This window comes from Centropristis striata, chromosome 16 (genome assembly GCF_030273125.1).
Source record: "Centropristis striata isolate RG_2023a ecotype Rhode Island chromosome 16, C.striata_1.0, whole genome shotgun sequence".
NCBI classification, from domain to species: domain Eukaryota; kingdom Metazoa; phylum Chordata; class Actinopteri; order Perciformes; family Serranidae; genus Centropristis; species Centropristis striata.
The window spans coordinates 32801947-32821388 of NC_081532.1; the positions used below are offsets into that span (position 1 = coordinate 32801947).

Consider the following 19442-nt stretch of genomic DNA (forward strand, 5'->3'; position numbering starts at 1 on the left):
TGCTTTTATGTAATGCTGTCTTTCTCACCACTCCTTTTTACTTCTTCACTTTTTAAAATTCTTTTTGTTACTCCTTTTACCTTTTATTTTCTGTGTATCTGAGAACGTCTTGTGATTGTTCCTCCTCTGTCTCTTATTGTTTTTCTTTTAATGTAAGAATTGTTTTTAGCCTTATGGCATCATTCTCATCAAGCACTTTGTAAACTGCTGTTTCTAAAAGGTGCTAGATAAATAAAGTCATTATTAAGATGTAACTACATTCACTGATATTTTAATATCATTATATATGATGTAAATCTTTTTAAATCATACATCACTTAGGATATTATTCACAAACATAACATTTCCTCTGTTTGAAGATGAGCTCAGTGAGTCTGATCACTGCTCCCTGTTAGGTGTCTCTGTTTGTCATCATAGTCTAAAGAAGTTGGGATTAAAACATAAATAAAAACATAAAACATCAATTCAGAATTCAGATTGTTTTCACAAAAACCGAAGTGGAATCGGTTTTTAACATTAAATATATTGTCTTTGTACGGTTCAATTAAATAAATATATGTTTGAAATCTGGGATGATGATGAGGAATCTCTGGGCATTTTCCCCCTCATAATATGTATATTATTAATATTCTAATAATAAGTCATGTTGTAGTGAAAAATAGGGAGAAAATGTTTTTAAAAAGAGGAGAGAGATCACTCAGTGGAAACAGAATCAACGTTTACTGATTTTTTTTCTGAATCTTTTTGATAGTTTCTGTGGCTGGATGTTATAATCTAACTTCCACCTGGTGGTTTTTCTCTCTTGTCTCCTAGAAAGATGAAGGAAAGTGGAGAGTTATCTGATTCTGAAGTTTCCACTAAGATTAAATCTATTGATAATCACATCAAACTGTTGGAAGAAGTTCAGTCCTATCTCAGGTAAGCTTTTATGAGCATCAGGTTTTAACTGCATTCAATGATATTTTTGTATATGATATACAATATAAATTAGATAGATATTACTTTTAAGATGAGTTCAGATCTGTGATTTTGTGCACAATGTATTATTTTACTAAAAATAAAATGAATAAAATAATTAATTTCTATGTTTTCATTTTTTAAATTTTGTTTTTCAAAGTTATTAATGTGATGTTGAAGTGAAGTCTGATTTTCCTTCCACATAAAATAATGATCTCAGTCACTATCAGGACTGACAGTCTGATCACTGCTCCCTGTTAAGTGTCTCTGTTAGCTAACCTGCTGTATTAATCGTGTTATATCACCAACATTTCCTCTGTTTTAAGATGCTGATTAGAACATAAATAAAAGCAGAAAACATCAAATGTGTACTTTAAAAAAGTTTATCAGTTTTTAACATTAAAAATATTGTGTTTTTGAATATATGTGTTATGTTTGAATCTGGGATAGACAAGGAATCTCTTTTTTTGATAAATTATTTTTAAAATAATCAACAGAATCAACTTTTCCTGATTTTTTCTGAATCTTCTTGATAGTTTTTCTGTTTATCCAGCAGTTTCTGTGTCTGGATGTTATCATCTAACTTCCACCTGGTGGTTTTTCTCTCTTCTACTAGAAAGAAGAAGGGAAGTGGAGAGATCTCTGTGTCTGACATTTCCACCGCTATTAAATCTTTCAATGACCACTTCCAACAGATGGAAGAATTTCTGTCCTCTGTCAAGTAAGCTTCTATAAGCATTAAGTAGTTCCTGCATCCATTGATATTTTGCACAAACACAAGTCTGATTATGTAAATCAGTATTATAATTTTAGTTCTCATGTTGGCTAATTGGCTGCTTCTGCTCTGTGACCTGTGAAGACATTATTAATTAATTATTGCACGTCAGTGCATTCCTGTTTCCTGTTGCACAATTTATTATTTTAATAATAACAGAATCAACTTTTACTTTTCTGATGCTCACCTTTTAGTTTCTGAGTGTCCAGACATTTCTGTGGCTGCTAAAGATATTTACAATCATTTTACATAATTTGTAATTTTACAGACAGATTATTATTCTCATTATAATAAATGTTAAAGTACGAACTAGGGGAAAATTTCTTCATAAAGAGATGAAAATCATTTAGTGAACATTATGAGTTTAATCTGTGTCTGGATGAGTTATAATCTAACTTCCACTCTGGTGGTTTTTCTCTCTTGTCCAGGACAAGGAGAGAGGTCAGTGGAGCGCCCTCAGACTCTGGTGTTTCCTTCAGGAGTGATTGGTCAAAAGATATAGCTACCAACTTCAGCGTGCCCTCTCCCAGGTAAATTTAGGTTAACATTAAAATGCAGCTGCATTCATTGATATTTTGCACTCACAAAAGTCTGATTAAACAAAGTCATTATTGTTACTTTCTTATAATGTAGTTTTATGTCATTTATTGCTACGTGACCTGTGAAGACGAGAATTAACTGCACATCAAAGCATGTCTGGTTTTAAACTGTTTTCTTCGCTAAACATTTATGAATATAAATATCAACACTCATATTATTCAATTGTTTACAAACAGACACAGAAGTCTCTAAAATCCTTTTTTTTAGGATTAAGTTTAAGCACTTTTATAATAACTGAATAATAATTCATGTTAAAGACATTATATTGACTTTCTCTGGTTCAATGGAATATATCTCATACAATTAGCAAATTATTGCTGTTTGATTACATTTTAACAATGTCCCAATTTTTGTAAAATTGGGGATATTTTTTATATTTTATTTTTACAGACAGATAACAAAGTCAACTTCCTTTTTTTAAAGATTAAAATAACTGAATATTTGGGCCTTTTCACCCTTTTTATATTTGTATTATTAATATTCTAATAATTCATGTATAAGTCAGAAGAAAGGGAAAAGTTATTTATAAAGAGATGAAAATCATTCAGTGAACATTATTAATTTAATCTGTGGCTGGATGAGTTATAAACTAACTTCCACTCTGGTGGTTTTCTCTCTCTCTAGCTCCAGTGTTCCCCTCGTGATAAAATGGCTAAAAGAAAGTCCGTCCTCTTCCAGGTAAGTTTTTATTGATATTTTGCAACAACACAAGTCTAATATGAAAAGTCATTATTGTGTTTTTTTTTCTTCAAATTTTGTTAAGTATCTATGTATTTTATTGCTGTGTGACCTGTGAATTTATTACTGCACATCAAAGCATGTCTGGTTTAAAATCCTGTTTTCTTAGCTGAGAGTATTATATTATTAATGTATGATATTTACACTAATTTAGTTTAATTGTTTACAAATAGACACTGAAGTCTGTAAAATCCATTTTTAGTGCAAAGGTACTTTTATGATAATTTAATAATAACTCTTGTTGAAGTGAAGCTTTTGCTTTTACTGTTTATTTTCATAGTGATGAGGTAGCATCATTAGTGTGTTTATCATTTACTGCAGGTCGGACATTTCTTCCTTATGCGACTCGCCAATTCGTGTATATTCTGACTGTTCAGATGATGAGGTGAGTCTAATCTGTTCACCTCATAAACTTTCTCTCACACATGTTTAAAATATACTGACCATGTTGATTTCAGCAGTTATATTCATCTCTATGCCTTATTGAAGGGGCTAGATGCTGCAGATGATTTGGTCGAATCTTCAGACTATCAAGTGAGTCTAATCTGTTCTTTCACTTTCTTTTTCTAAATATATTGATCATCATTATTTCAGCATAGTTATAATTATATTTTATGTTCCTTGTATCTGGACTGACAGGTCCAGACAGATCAAAACAACTGCAAATATTATATTAGAGCCTATACAGCCTTATAATAATCCCATTATTCTTCAATAATCTAATAATAATAATTATCCATTACATGCATAACCTGTTTCCCTGATTCCACACACTGCTATCATATCTGAAACTCTGTTGCTTTAAATGTTTATTTCATCCTGATGAACTTTCTGCAGGCTGGACAGAGTAATGTGGAGCAGGAGGTTCCTCCCAGTCCTCAGAGGACCAGGTGAGTCTGATCTGTTCACCTCAAATATATTGATTCATCTGTCAACATCAGAACTTTTTCAGCATAGTTGCAATCATTATTTCTGTTACTTTATCTGGACTGACAGACACTTCAATAACTGTAAATATTAGGATCTGTCCCTTTAAATAATCTAATAATAATTCATGTTAAAGTGAGTAGTAGGTTTAACTGCTTCAAAAAATGGAAAGAAGTCATTAATTGGAAGCAGAATCAAATTTAAAAGAACATTTTCTGAGTCCTACTTAAAGTTTCTGTGGCTGGGTGTTACAATCTAACGTCTACTCTGGTGTTTTTTCTCTCTTCTACCAGAAAGAGGAAGCTAAGTGAAGAGTCCTCTGACTCGACTGAATCTTCATGGAGCACCAAACAGTTGACAGAAAGTCCGTCCTCTCCTGGGTAAGCTTTTATTAGCATTGAGTAGTTCCTGCATTCATTGATATTTTGCACAAACACAAGTCTGATTGGACAATATTCATCTCTAATGGTATTAGTCAGCAAAGCTTGCCATATTAATCGTTTTATATCATTAAAATGCTTCCATTTTAAGATGAGTTAAGATCTGTTTGAGTATATTAACTGAATAGACATAATTCAGCTCATTAAACATGATTTCACACACTCAACATTATTGTCCACTGCACATAACAACTTTCAAAACAACCTAAAATATACAGCAGACAGAAAATTATTTCTGTGTTTTTATTTTTTACATTTTGTTTTACAAAGTTATTAATGTGATGTTGAAGTGAAGTCTAATGTTTCCTTCCACATAAAATAATGATCTTAGTCAGTCACTATCAGGACTGACAGACAGTTTTCTTGAACATCAACAATAACTGTAATTATTAGGAGTTTTCCCTTCATATAATCTGATAATATTTCATGTTAAAGTAAAGAGGAGAGGAATCATTAAGTCAAATCAAAATCAAAAATGAAATCAAAATTACTTTATTTATCCCCAAAGCACATCTGATGTCTTCTTGATAGTTTCTGTGGCTGGATGTTATAATTATAAATATTCAATTTTATGTCACTTTCTATTTTAACAATTCATTTTTATGTATGGCTCTTGGTTCTTCGTTATTATAAATATTTGTAAATATTATAAAAACATACATATTTAATTCATGAAAATGAGAAATGTACTCCTCAAGCACCAACATAGAAATTACTGTATCATGAAGATTTTAAACATGAAACAATAATTTAATATTAATTAGTTTGAAGCAATAATAAACCTCAGTGAATTTATTGACACTGTAAACTGCTTTGCCTCTCTTTTAAAAACATTTTGCTTTATTTTATTATGAACATTTTTTTTGCTCTGGATTGTAATGAATTTTTATACTCAAAAAATAACAGTGATTTTTTTTTCTGCAGGCTGCTGCTTGGTCTTGTGTGGGACATATGGCAACGGGTGAAGTCGCTTTTTTCCGGTGAGTCAACCCTCCACTTATATTCCCTCTATAATGTTTTTCTCAAATTAGCATTAGACGGATATATTCACAACATGTATCATCCTAATAAATAAAATGACACATAATTCTGCCTTTTAAAAAAATAAATAAAGCCAACTCCTACTACAGTATAAATATTTGAACTTAATGTATGTTGTTTAAATAAAGTTCTTTCTTTGTTTCTTTCAGGGAAATAGAAATTACTGTCTGCAGTGGAACTGAACCATTAATGCGTCTTCCATCAGAAGCTGCAACTCTCTATCAACCTGCTGCTTCACCTCATTATTAATGTACATATTATGAAGATAATTTAATCATACTAGAAAACAACAATGTAAAAATAAAAATAAGACATTATATACAAACATAAATATACATACATTATTCACAGGTTTTATACAAAAGATGCTGCTGTGAGTGTTTGTAATATTACACATCTGGGTTTTTCCAGACTATTTTTGTGTTGTACATATATTGTGAACTCTTGGGTTGTTTCTCTTCCTGAAAGATCCTGTTAACCATTTGTTCTTTTACATTTGTATGTTTTTAATAAAAGTCTTGTTGGTATTGTCTGTGTGAAGGTTCGATCATGTGAGGTGGTTTCCTCTTTCCTGCAGTTTGTGTAAACTGTCAACAGAGTTTAGAGGAGATATTGTGAGTTTTTAGGGGTTCTGAGCAATAATCTACAAGTCTACACATCAAGTTTCAATTAGATTAATTTTTATTTTTTCAAACTTTCTTGACCTGCTTTTTTGAAATTGTTTTTATTGATGTGTTTTTAATTGTCCTTTGTTTTATTGTCAAGCACTTTTATAAACTTTCAAATTCTGACATTATGTTCAAAATGAAAAAACAAACATTCAACACCAGCTTTTCATCGTAACCACAAAGACCTTTTTAAAACCCAAAACTGTTTCTCATCTCGTGTCGTTAAAGATGATTTTCCTTCAGTGATTTCCAGCTTTACCACACAGAGGACCAGAGAACCGTTCTTAATGAGGCAACACCAAAGTCACAATATTTGGACTGAAGCAGCTGTCTGAAGCCTTTTCTTTCTTATAAAGACTTTCAGAGGGTTATACATTACATATACAGTACAGACCAAAAGTTTGGACACACCTTCTCATTCAATGCATTTCCTTTATTTTCATGACTATTTACATTGTAAATTCATCAAAACTATTAATGAACACATGTGGATTTATGTACTTAACAAAAAAATGTGAAATAACTGAAAACATGTCTTATATTCTAGTAAGCAAAGGGTGGTTACTTTGAGGAATCTAAAATACAAGACATGTTTTCAGTTATTTCACACTTTTTTTGTTAAGTACATAATTCCATATGTGTTTATTCATAGTTTTGATGCCTTCATTGAGAATCTACAATGTAAATAGTCATGAAAATAAAGAAAAACGCATTGAATGAGAAGGTGTGTGTCCAAACTTTTGGCCTGTACTGTACATTTTATTTCAACTCGCTTCAGTTATTGTAATACTCTTAATGTTGCTGTTAGCCGGACTTGCTGTCTCGTCTGCAGCTCAATATTGTTTTTACTAAATATGAATTGTTTTTCTTAAAATATTGTATTAGGAATTCTTCCAATTCGAAGGAACCTAAAAACGTTTTATTTTCTTCTGAATATGCCTACATTTTTAATATATTTTTTCTCTTTTAACAAACCTGAATTTGTTATGCATGCCTTGTTTTCTTGTTTGTTTGTTTACTCCGGGCTCTAAATATTACCTGCATGGACTCTGAGGTTGGGTTGAAGCAGCTTGTTTCTTGCTCCTCATTCAGGTATTGTACCTCCGTGTTTTATATACTTTAATGTTATTGTATAATCTGTTCAGTTATGTCATTCAATGTGGAAAACAAAAATAAATCATAAAGAAACAGAAAAAAGAACTAAAAGATTAAAGAGTAGCTCTACAGTATTTCCCTCAGAACTGTAGAGGAGAGTAAAGTACAAGTACCTCGTGGTATTTAGTTTCACTATTTAGATAAATGTGTCTGTAACTTGAAGTGAACTTCCTTTAACTCTGTATCCTGGATGGAGGAGAGTTTGGGTTGTTGCTGATTGAATATTCTTTATATTTCCTGTGAATATCTCTGAAGTGTCAGCCAAGTCGTTCAGGTCAGAGGGTTGTGGTTTCAGCAGTTTATTACCTTCACTTTGTCCTCTCTTCACCTGTGTCGCAGTTTGTTTTTCACCGTCTCAAGGTATCGTAACTGGTTTTATAAACTTCAACTCATCTCATTGTATTTTTATACAGCAACAAGAAGTCAGAATATTTTTGTAGTAAATGTTAATTGTTTCTTATTCTTCCTGTTGCTGTAAATATCTGCTACCTGTAGGACTTTTCAGACTTTGGACATCTAAAGTTATTGTAACATGTTTTTGTATTATTCATCTAATCTCAACAAGGAAAACAGAAAAAGAAAACAACCAAAAAGAAACCCCTTTACAATATGTAAGTCTAAATAGTTTCTTATTCTCCCTGTTGTTTCCTCCTGGCTCTGAGCCATCTCTGCCAACAGTTCAGAGGGCTGAGTTTCAGCAGCTTTACCTTTGGCCTCTCATTTACCTGTGTCGCAGTTTGTTTCTCACCATCTAAAGGTATTATAATACTACTGCAGCAGAGACCAGACTGTCCAGGACTCAGTATGTCAGGACCCAGACAGAACCAGACAGACCCAGTGTAAGTTATTGTCATGTTGCTTTATAACTTTAGTATTTTAAGTTTAACTAACTGGATATTGGGCCGATACTGACTCAAATAACTGGATCAGCTGTTATTCAGCATAACGGACGTAGTCACCATGGCGTCACCTGTCCTATTTGTTTCTGTGTATCCAGCAGTTTCTGTGGCTGGATGTTATAATCTAACTTCCACTCTGGTGGTTTTTCTCTCTTGTTAACTAGAAATAGTAAGGAAAGAGGAGAGTCCTCTGAGTCAGATGTTTCCACCAGGATTGAATCTTTAAATGACTGCATCAAACAGTTGGAAGAATTTCTGTCGTCTCTCAGGTAATCTTTGATTTGCACTAAATTGCAGCTGCATTCACTGATATTCTGCACAAACACAAGTCGGATTATATAAAGTCATTTTTGCGTTACTTTATAAAAAAAATGTAGGTTTTGTATCTATGTAGTTTATTGCTGCTGTGAAGACAAGAAATGACCGCGTATCTCTGGTTTAAAGTCCTGTTCTTAGTTAAACATAATATGTTATTAAAATATAAATCTAATATAATTTGATTCTGTCCACACTGAAACACTGAAAAATGAATTTATTTTTCTGAGAAATCAAAATGAATGCATCATAAGGGCCTTTGTACCTTTTATAATAATTCCTGTGGAAGTAAAGCTCTTGCTTTTAATGTTTATTTTCATAGTGATGAGGTAGCATCATTAGTGTGTTTATTATTTACTGCAGGTCAGACATTTATCCCTCTCAATTTATCCTGGAATATTTCTAATAATAACTCACCTTAAATTGAAAAATAGGGAGACATTATTTTATAAAGAGGAGAAAAAATGATTAAGTGGAAACAGAATCAACTTTTTCTGAATCTTCTTGATAGTTTCTGTGTATTCAGCAGTTTCTGTGGCTGGATGTTATAATCTAACATCCACCTGGTCTGTATTTTTTCCTAGACAGGAGAAGGAAAGTGGAGATTCCTCTGATTCTGATGTTTCCACCAAGATTGACTCTTTCATGGACAGCCTGGAACAGTTGCAAGAATTTCTGTCTTCTCTCAAGTAAGTTTTTATGTAAGTTTTATGTAATATGTAACCGTATTCACTGATATTTTTAACAAACACAAACACTGATTTTTCTAAAATATCACTGAGGATGTTAGACAGCACAATTCGCTGAATTAATCGTGTGATATCACAAACATTAGTTAGGTGAAATTATTCTGCACAGTTTCTTATTCTAATAATAATAACAATAAATAAATAATTAATTAATTAATTAATTACTATGTTTCATTTTTTACATTTTGTTTTATTAAGTTAGGAAAGCGATGTTGAAGTGAAGCCTGATGTTGTCTTTTTTTCTTCAGGTCCTCTGACTCCAGTGTGTCCATCAGGAGTGATTCAAAAAAATACGTCACAGATTTCAAAAGAAAACACTCCTCTCTCAGGCAAGTTTATGTTAAGATTAAAATGTATACGTATAAAAGCTTTTATTGGCACCAAAAATGCAGCTGCATTCATTGATATTTTGCACAAACACAGGTAAAAAACAAGAAATTACTGCACATGAAAGCATGTCTCCCTCTGAATATTTACACTCATTTTATTTCACACTGAAGTCTGAAAATCTATTTTTATTTTTCTGGAGATGTCAAATAATTTAAGTTTTAATATAGGGTATTTTGCACCTTTATAATAATTGAATAATAATTCATGTTAAAGTCAAGCTTTTGCTTTTAATCTTTTTATATTATGATCTAATTTCCACAATGGTGCTTTTTCTGTCTTGAGGACAGTGTGACGTCCTTTGACTTTTTCCTCCAGGGTTGATGGATCAAAAAAATCCCCTGCTGATTTCAAACAAAGACACTCCTCTCTCAGGTAAGATTTTATTAGCATTACGCTTTTCATGACTTCTTCTTTTTTAACAATGTAAATGAATGGGATCATATGCCACTCATACTATCACACACACAGAGCTTAAGACATACTGTAGACACTAACTACACATACTCTACATACTTTATACACATTATATAAGTACTACACATACTGTTAACATATACTACACATACTATACATACTGTACACTCATACTATACATACTATAAACACATAATACACATACTACACATACTATAAACACATACTACACATACTACACATACCACACATGCTACACATACTGTAAACACATACTACACATAATACACTTACTTTATATACTGTACACACATTATACATACTGTAAACACATACTACACATAATACACATACTATATATACTGTACACACATTATACATACTGTAAACACATACTACACATAATACACTTACTTTATATACTGTACACACATTATACATACTGTAAACACATACTACACATAATACACTTACTTTATATACTGTACACACATTATACATACTGTAAACACATACTATACACACTTTAAACACATACTATACATACTGTAAACACATACTATACACACTTTAAACACATACTATACATACTGTACACACATACTGCTCATACTGTGCACACGTACTGCACATACTGTATACACATACTACACATACCACACATATCATACACACTGTTAACACATTATACGTAGTATACACACATATTATACATATGATACAGACTGTCCTTCAGGAGTGATGGGTCAAAAAAATGCGTCTCTGATTCCAAAGGAAAACACTCCTCTCTCAGGTATGTTTATGTTAACATTAAAATGCAGCTGCATTCACTGATGTTCTGCACAAACACAAGTCTGATTAAATAAAGTCATTATTTTCTAACTTTGTAGTATCTCTGTTAAGAAATTATTTTAAAAAGAGAAGAAGATAGTTTCTGTGTCTCTATGTTATAAACTAATTTCCTTCCTGGTGTTTTTTCTCTCGTGACCACAAGGAGTGTGGACAGTGTGAGGTCCTGTGACTCTGGTGTTTCCTTCAGGAGTAATCAATCAAAAGACAGCTTACCTTATTTCAAAGGAAGCCTGTCCTCTCTCAGGTACGTTTTTATTAACATTGAACTGAGCTGAATTCATTGAACACAAGTCTTATTACATAAAGTCATTATTGTGTTACTTTTTAGTATCTACGTTAGTTAACAAGAGTCTATTATATATATGTATATATATTATATATATATGTGACCTGTGAAGACGAGAGATTACCGCACATCTAAACAGTTTTCTTAGCTGATCATTTTATTATTATAAATAATTACAATCATTTTATTTCATTGTTTACAAACAGACACTGAAGTCTGTGAAATCAATTTTCAATTTTAGGGCCTTTGCACCTTTATAATAATTTAATAATTATTCATGTTGAAGTGAAACTTTTGCTTTTACTGTTTATTTTCATAGTGATGAGGTAGCATCATTAGTGTGTCATATTATACGTATGATACAGACTGTATACACATACGACCATATGATACACAGTGTAGACACATTCCATACATACTATACATCATGAACACACATGGTATTCATACTGTGCACACATTATACACATACAATACATAATTCAACATACTATGCATTCTATCCACACTAATGTATATACATTCTATACATACTGTGCATACTGTATATTCTATACAGACATTTTGGTGTATCCAGCAGTTTCTGTGTGACGTCCCACCCTGGTGGTTTTTCTCTCTTGTCCACTTCCAGGAGTGTGAACACTGTGAGGTCCGATGACTTCGATGTTTCCTTCAGGAGTGATGAGTCAAGAGACGACGTCATTGATTTGAAACAAAGACAGCCCTCTCTCATGTAAGTTTAATGCAGCTGCATTCATTGCCATTTTGCACATGCATAAGTCTGATTATGTAAAGCCATTATTGTGTTACCTTTAACATTGTAGTTTTACTGTCTATGTCGTATATTGCTGCATGAATTTTGAAGACAAGAAATTAATGCACATATCTGGGATAAAATCCTGTTTTATTAGCTGAGAGTACATTAAATGATTAATGTATAATCATTTACACTCATTTAATTGGATTGTTTCCACACTGAAGTCTGTAAAATCAATTTTCTTTTCTAAAAAATTTAAATCATTGCAAGTTTTAGGACCTTTTGCACCTTTATAATAATATGATAAAAATTCATGTTGAAGCTTTTGCTTTTAATGTTTATTTTCATAGTATATTTATCATTAACTGCAGGCTGGACGTTTGTCACTCTGAATTTATCCTGGAATAATTCTAATAATAATTCATGTTTTATAAAGAGGATAAAGATTATTCAGTGGAAACAGAATCAACTTTAACTGAATTTTTCTGAATCTTGATAGTTTCTGTGTATCCAGCAGTTGTTTGTGTCTCTTGTCTTCTAGAAAGATGAAGGAAACTGGAGAGTCCTCTGATTCTGATGTTTCCACCAAGATTGATTTTTTAATGGGACGCATGGAGCAGATGGAAGAACTTCTAATCTCTTTCAGGTAATCTTTTATCAGCATTAAGATGTAACTAATATTTTGCAGTCTGTTTTCAAGTCTGTTTTTTTAATACATAACTTAGGATACTAGTCAGCAAAACTGGCTGTATTAATCGTGCTATATCACTAACATTTCCACTATTTTAAGATGAGTAAGGATCTGTTTGAATATAATAAGTATGCACAGTTAATTATTTTAATTTAAAAAATGAAAACATTTATTAATTTCTATGTTTTAATTTTTTAACATTTTGTTTTACTAAATCAGTTTGTCCACAACAAGGAGAGAGGACAGTGTGAGGTCCTATGACTCTGGTGTGTCCTTCAGGAGTGATGGGTCAAAAAAATGCGTCTCTGATTCCAAAGGAAAACACTCCTCACTAAGGTATGTTTATGTTAACATTAAAATGCAGCTGCATTCACAATATTCTGCACAAACACAAGTCTGATTAAATAAAGTCATTCTTTTCTAACTTTGTAGTATCTATGTTAAGAAATTATTTTAAAAAGAGAAGAAATATCACTCAGTGGAATTTTTTTCTGAGTCTTGCCTGATAGTTTCTGTGTCTCTATGTTATAAACTAATTTCCTGCCTGGTGTTTTTTCTCTCGTGACCACAAGGAGTGTGGACAGTGTGAGGTCCTGTGACTCTGGTGTTTCCTTCAGGAGTGATAAGTCAAAAGACGACTTAACTTATTTCAAAGGAAGCCTGTCCTCTCTCAGGTACGTTTTTATTAACATTGAACTGAGCTGAATTCATTGAACACAAGTCTGATTATATAAGGTCATTATTGTGTTACTTTTTAGTATCTACGTTAGTTAACAGGAGTCTATTATATATATGTATATATATTATATATATGTGACCTGTGAAGACGAGAGATTACCGCACATCAAAACAGTTTTCTTAGCTGAATATTTTATTATTATATTATAAATAATTACAACCATTTTATTTCATTGTTTACAAACAGACACTGAAGTCTGTGAAATCAATTTTCAATTTTAGGGCCTTTGCACCTTTGTAATAACTGAATAATAATTAATGTTGAAGTGAAGCTTTTGCTTTCACTGTTTATTTTCATAGTGATGAGGAATCATCATTAGTGTGTTTATCATTGACTGCAGGTCGGACATTTCTTCCTTATTGAAGGATCTAGATGTTGCAGATGATTTGGTCGAGTCTTCAGACGATCAAGTGAGTCTAATCTGTCTAATATTTCACACTTTCTTTTTCTAAATATATTGCTCATCATAATTTCAGCATAGTTATATTTATATTTTCTGTATCTGGATTGACAGGTCCAGAGATATCAAAACAACTACAAATATTATATTAGGGCAGATACAGCCTTATAATAATCCCATTATTCTTTATTAATTTAATAATAATTATTCTCCCATTCCATGCATAACCTGTTTCCCTGATTCCACACACTGCTATCATATCTGAAACCCTGTTGCTTTAAATGTTTATTTCATCCTGATGAACTTTCTGCAGGCTGGACAGAGAAATGTGGAGCAGGAGGTTCCTCCAGATCCTCAGAGGACCAGGTGAGTCTGATCTGTTCACCTCAGAAACATTCTCAAATATATTGATTCATCTGTCAACATTAAAACTTTTTCAGCATTGACTGACAGACACTTTTCTTGATGATTAACAATAACATAATAGGGCCTGTCCCTTGAAATAATCCAATAATAATTCATGTTAAAGTGAGCAGTAGGCTTCACTGCTTTAAGAAGAGGAAATAAATAATTCAGTTGGAACTTTTAAAGACTCCTTAGATCATGGGTCTCAAACTCGCGGCCCGCGGGCCAATTGTGGTCCTTGTGACGATATTTTGTGGCCCCCACCTTGATATGAAAGTTTAATGTGAGTTTTATATGAATGGCACAATACCGTGTTGTGTGTGGAAGGTCCCTTTAATTACTTTTTTGGGTAATTTTGTGACTTTTTAAAAATAGTTTTGCGTATTTTAAAAAAAATATTTTGTGTCTTTTTTTAATAATTTTGTGTCTCTTTGGTAATTCTGTGTCTTTTTTTTGTGATTTTGTGTCTTTTTTTTGTAATTTTGTGTCTTTTTGTAATAATTTTGTGTCTTTTTGGTCATTTTGTGTCTTTTTTTTGTAATTTTGTGTCTGTTTCTGGTCATTTTGATACTGCCTCCAGCGGCCCCCAGATAATTTGAGTTTGAGACCCCTGGGTTAGAGTTTCTGTGGCTGGATGTTATCATGTAACTTCTCTTCTGTCCACTACAAACAGTGAGGACAGTGTTGAGTCCTCTGACTCCGCCGTGTCAATGAAAACTGACCTCTCTCCCAGGTAAACTTTTATTTGCACTAAATTGCACTGATATTTTGTCTGATAATGGAAAGTAATTATTATGTAATTTAACATGTTCACAATTAATTATTGTGTATGGCTCTTGATTCTTCGTTACTATATGTATTTGTGGTGAAGCTATTTCTGTTCTTTATTGCTTTTTGAGTCAGTGGCAGGTAAAATAAGGCCGTTGAATGAGTAAACAGATAAAGTGATTTTAATGCATATAAACTGTAAGGCAAGTATTTCTTCAGGCATATAAGTTTTATAATTAGCCCCTGATATCCAAACACCAACATACCAACGTAAAAATGACTGTATCATGAACATTTAACACACATGTAGAGAGAGTGAGAAACATTAACTTGTTAAATTGTTAAACTCTCTAGTTAGTTTGAAGCAATAATAAACTCCTTTACCTCTCAGTTACATATAAAAAAAACCATTTTGCTTTATTTTGCACATTTTTTTATATTTACAATGAAGTTGTTATGGATTGTAATGATTATTTATACCCACAAAGTAGCATCTTAACAGTGATTATTACTTTCTGCAGGCAGCAACATGATGCTGCAAAGAGAAAATGGAGACATGCGAAGGAGATTTTTCCCTGTGAGTCAAACATCCACTTACATTCCCTCTGATATATAATGACACATAATGACACATTTTTTAATCCATATTGCCCACTTCTACTGCAGCATAAATCTTAATTGTCTTTCTTTTTTTCAGGAAAAGAAAAATGCAGTGGAACTGAAACATTAATGAGTCTTCCATCAGAAGCTTCAACTCTCTATCAACCTGCCTGCTGCTGCTTCAACTCATTGTTGAAACATACATAATGTTTAGATGATTTAATAATACCAGAAAATATTTTATTTATCCCTCAGTGGGGAAGTTCAGTCGTCACAGCAGCTTCAGATACAGTTTTCAACGATGTAAAAATAAAAAATAATAATCAGCCAAAATAGTCCAAAAAATAAAATAAAAAAAGCCCAAAATGACTGAAATCTTTTTCTATGCTGTCTGAAAGAATGTTCTTTGACAAATAGGCTTATTTATGTTATTTCATCAATCGTTTTTTTGATAGTCTGTGTCTTACTGAAGTTTGAATGTCTCAAATTTACAGTTATGCCAATATTCATAGTTATAGTTATATTTAAATGTATTTATCTGATAAAAGTCTACATGACCACACTGTGAAATTCTCTGTGCAGCTCTCAGACTGTCCAGTTCAAAGTTAATGAAGAGTTTCTGTTTAAAGTCTTCTCTCAGTCAGTGTTTGTACCTGCACTTTAAAGCCCACCCTGATTTAAAGTCCTCTTTATCCCAGCTCTTCATTTCTTACGCTCAAAATGCTTCTAAAACCTCTGTTGGATTATTCTGTTGAGAATAAAATCAAGTGTTTCTGCATCTGTTGTGTCCATTTGTGTCCTTTGATTCCTCCATTAACAGACACACACAGAACGAAGGAAAAACTGTTTAATAACTTTAATAACATCTTGTTACTCACACACTCTGAGGTTCCCTTTTTGAAATCGACCCAGCTCTCATTTCCATCATAATGTCTTGTTGTTAAAGTGTTTTTATGACCATCAGATTATTAAGAGTTTCTATAGAATGACACTGTTACTGTACCAGCTAACGGTGGACTTTATCTCTTCAACATCTGTTTATTTAATCTGAGTTGATGAAAATGTAAAAACCCATCCATGACTGTAAATTCACAAAATCAATCCCTTTAATTGTTTTTACTAAATATGACCGTTGGAAAAAGCCCCGCCCCTTAGTTACTGTTGCTATGACCGTTAATCTCCTGGGACGGCCAGCAGCCATGGAGCGGACCAGTGATGAGTCAACGATTCTTTTAGGACTAAAACCTCTGACAGCTAGGCTGCCTTTCAGTAACGTAAGTTTAGTGGACTAGTTGTGGTAATATAACTAGTTGACAGGAACCATAACTGGGCCCACTCAAATTTACTACCCTTTCAGACTCTTTGGGTTGAAAATGTCCACTTCCAAAAAAACCCGATAAAAACTACAGATTAATATTTTTTTCTACTTTTTTTCTGCATAAACCTCTTAGACAACTTCATCCCTGCTCAAAACTACCAAATGTTTACACATTTTGGCATTTCAACCCTTTAATGCTAGTTTGATTGCATGATGTCAATGATGTTTTTTATGAAAACAAAAACAAAATTGTAGTTATTTTCCACATAATAAATAATTTTTAGCTGGGGCATTGGTTTTTATCACATGCTTGGATATGTCAAAGATTAGCAACAGAATTGATTTTGATGCATTTTTAGTTTTTGTGTAGTGTCAGATTTAAAATGTAAAAACCCCTTTATGGCCACTTGATGGCAGACATGTCCACTTCTAAAGAAACCTATAAAAATATTCCTGATATATATTTTTTCAACTTTTGTAAGTGAGGTCAAGACACATGAAACAGCAAACACACACACACACACACACACACACACACACACACACACACACACACACACACACACACACACACACACACACACAAATCTAACAAAACACAGCAAATCTTGTGTTCATAAGAAATATTATCATAATGTAGTCAAACTGGCATTTTAAGAGTTAAAATTGTGATGACTATTCAATATTTGATAGTTTTGTTCAGGACGGAAATTGATCAAAAGATTTAACCCAAAAAAGTTGAATAAAATATATATCAGTAATAGTTTTATAGTCTTTTTAGACGTGGACATGTCTGCCATAAAAGGGTACAACATTTTAAATCTGACACTACACAAAAAACTATAAATGCATCAAAATCAATTTTGTTGCTAATCTTTGACATATCCAATGCTGTGATAAAACATAAATGCCCCAGCCAAAAATGTATTATTATATGGAAAATAACTAAATTTTTGTGTGTTTTTTCTTTGAAAAACTGTGACATCCTGGAATCAAACTGGCATTTAAAGGGTTAAAATCCTGAAAATAATTGAATATTTGAAAGTTTTTTATCAGGACTGAAGTTGATCAAAAGATTGAACCCAAAAAAGTTGTAAAAATAGATATATCAGTAATATTTTTATAGCGTTATTTAGAAATGGACATGTCTGCCATCAAGTGGCCATAAAGGGGTTTTTACATTTTAAATCTGACACTACACAAAAAACTAAAAATGCCCCAGCCAAAAAATGATTTATTATATGGAAAATAACTTTTTTCTTTGAAAAACAGTGACATTGCGCGATCAAACTGGCATTTAAAGGGTTAAAATCCTCAAAATCTTATAGTTTTGAGCAGGGCATAAGTTTTTTAAGAGATTTATGCAGAAAAAAGTAGAAAAAATATTAATCTGTAAAGTTTTTTTAGCATTTTTTTGGAGGTGGACATTTTCAGAAAAAATTCAAATTTAAATTTGAATTCCAAAATATATCAAGAAAGAAATCCTTTTTCCAAAAATCATGTAATTTGCAGTATCACAAACAAAATTATTGCCAAAACAAAAGTGAAAAATGACAAATGGCTCTGAGCCTATCTTACCTGTATAACTGCCAACAGTTCAGAGGGCTATTTTAAGTAGTTTATTAGCTTCACTCTGTCCTTTCTTCACTTTGTCCTCTCTTCACCTGTGAGGCAGTTTGTTTTTCACCATCTGAAGGTATTTAATTGTTTTAATATATTTCAACTACTCTCATTGTATCTTTTATTTCAATTGTGTTATTCAACCTAGACAACAGGGAAACAAATCACAAGAAAACAGAAAATTGTTGCTTGTCAGATTTTGGACGATTGGGTGAAAGCACCATCTAAAGTTATCGTGGTTTTTTTAATATATTTTTCATCTAATCTCAACAAGGAAAAACAGAAAAAGAAACCATCGACAATATTTAACAGTAATTGTTAATAGTTTTTTATTCTTCCTGTTGTTTTCTCCTGGCTCTGAGCCATCTTACCTGTATGACTGCTAACAGTTCAGACCTTTGGCCTCTCATTTACCTGTGTCGCAGTTTGTTTTTCACTGTCTGTAATCTATAGAATATCTGTATTGTAATACTGTTAGCACATTAAATATAGTATATACACAAAAAATGTATAAAGGAAAAAAATTGTTGAGCTCTACAGTTTTCTTTGTCTTGAAACAGACGGTCGAATTAAGTCAAAAGAGTTTTATTTAAGTTTTTCTGTAATTTTGTTTTACTTCAGCAATGTTCTCAGTGTGTGTGTGTCTACAATTCTACAATGTCATTTATATGACGCTTTTATCCAAATCGTCGTATAAATGTGCGTGTGTGTGCGCGTGCACGTTCCTGCTGCTGTAAATGTCTGCTACCTGTGTGACTTTTCAGTCTTTGGACGGCTGGTCGTCCTGTCTTTTAGTCCTGGTTCTGATCTTATAGGACTTGGCCAACAGATCAGAGGGCTGGGTTTAAAGTCTATTAGCTTCACTTTGTCCTCTCCTTCACCTGTGTTGCAGTTTGTTTTTCACCTTCTGAAGGTATTATAACTGGTTTTATATGCTT

At 32.3% G+C, this 19442-nt stretch overlaps 1 protein-coding gene across 2 annotated transcripts; it reads left to right on the plus strand.

The window, feature by feature from the left end:
* Positions 1-8043: 8043 nt before the first annotated feature.
* Positions 8044-16319, plus strand: LOC131988573 (uncharacterized). 2 transcript variants are annotated; one of them, XM_059353714.1, is made up of 15 exons: positions 8044-8140; positions 8365-8469; positions 9100-9204; positions 9513-9593; positions 9970-10026; positions 11063-11164; positions 11838-11939; positions 12505-12609; positions 12874-12990; positions 13227-13328; positions 13734-13803; positions 14107-14159; positions 14872-14931; positions 15488-15543; positions 15664-16319. In XM_059353714.1, coding segments are annotated over exons 1-15 (1152 nt in total). In that variant the 5' UTR covers positions 8044-8105; the 3' UTR covers positions 15666-16319. The 2 variants fall into 2 exon arrangements, with proteins under 2 accessions (XP_059209697.1, XP_059209699.1); XM_059353716.1 differs by having other exon boundaries at positions 12889-12990.
* The last annotated feature ends 3123 nt before the right edge of the window (positions 16320-19442 follow it).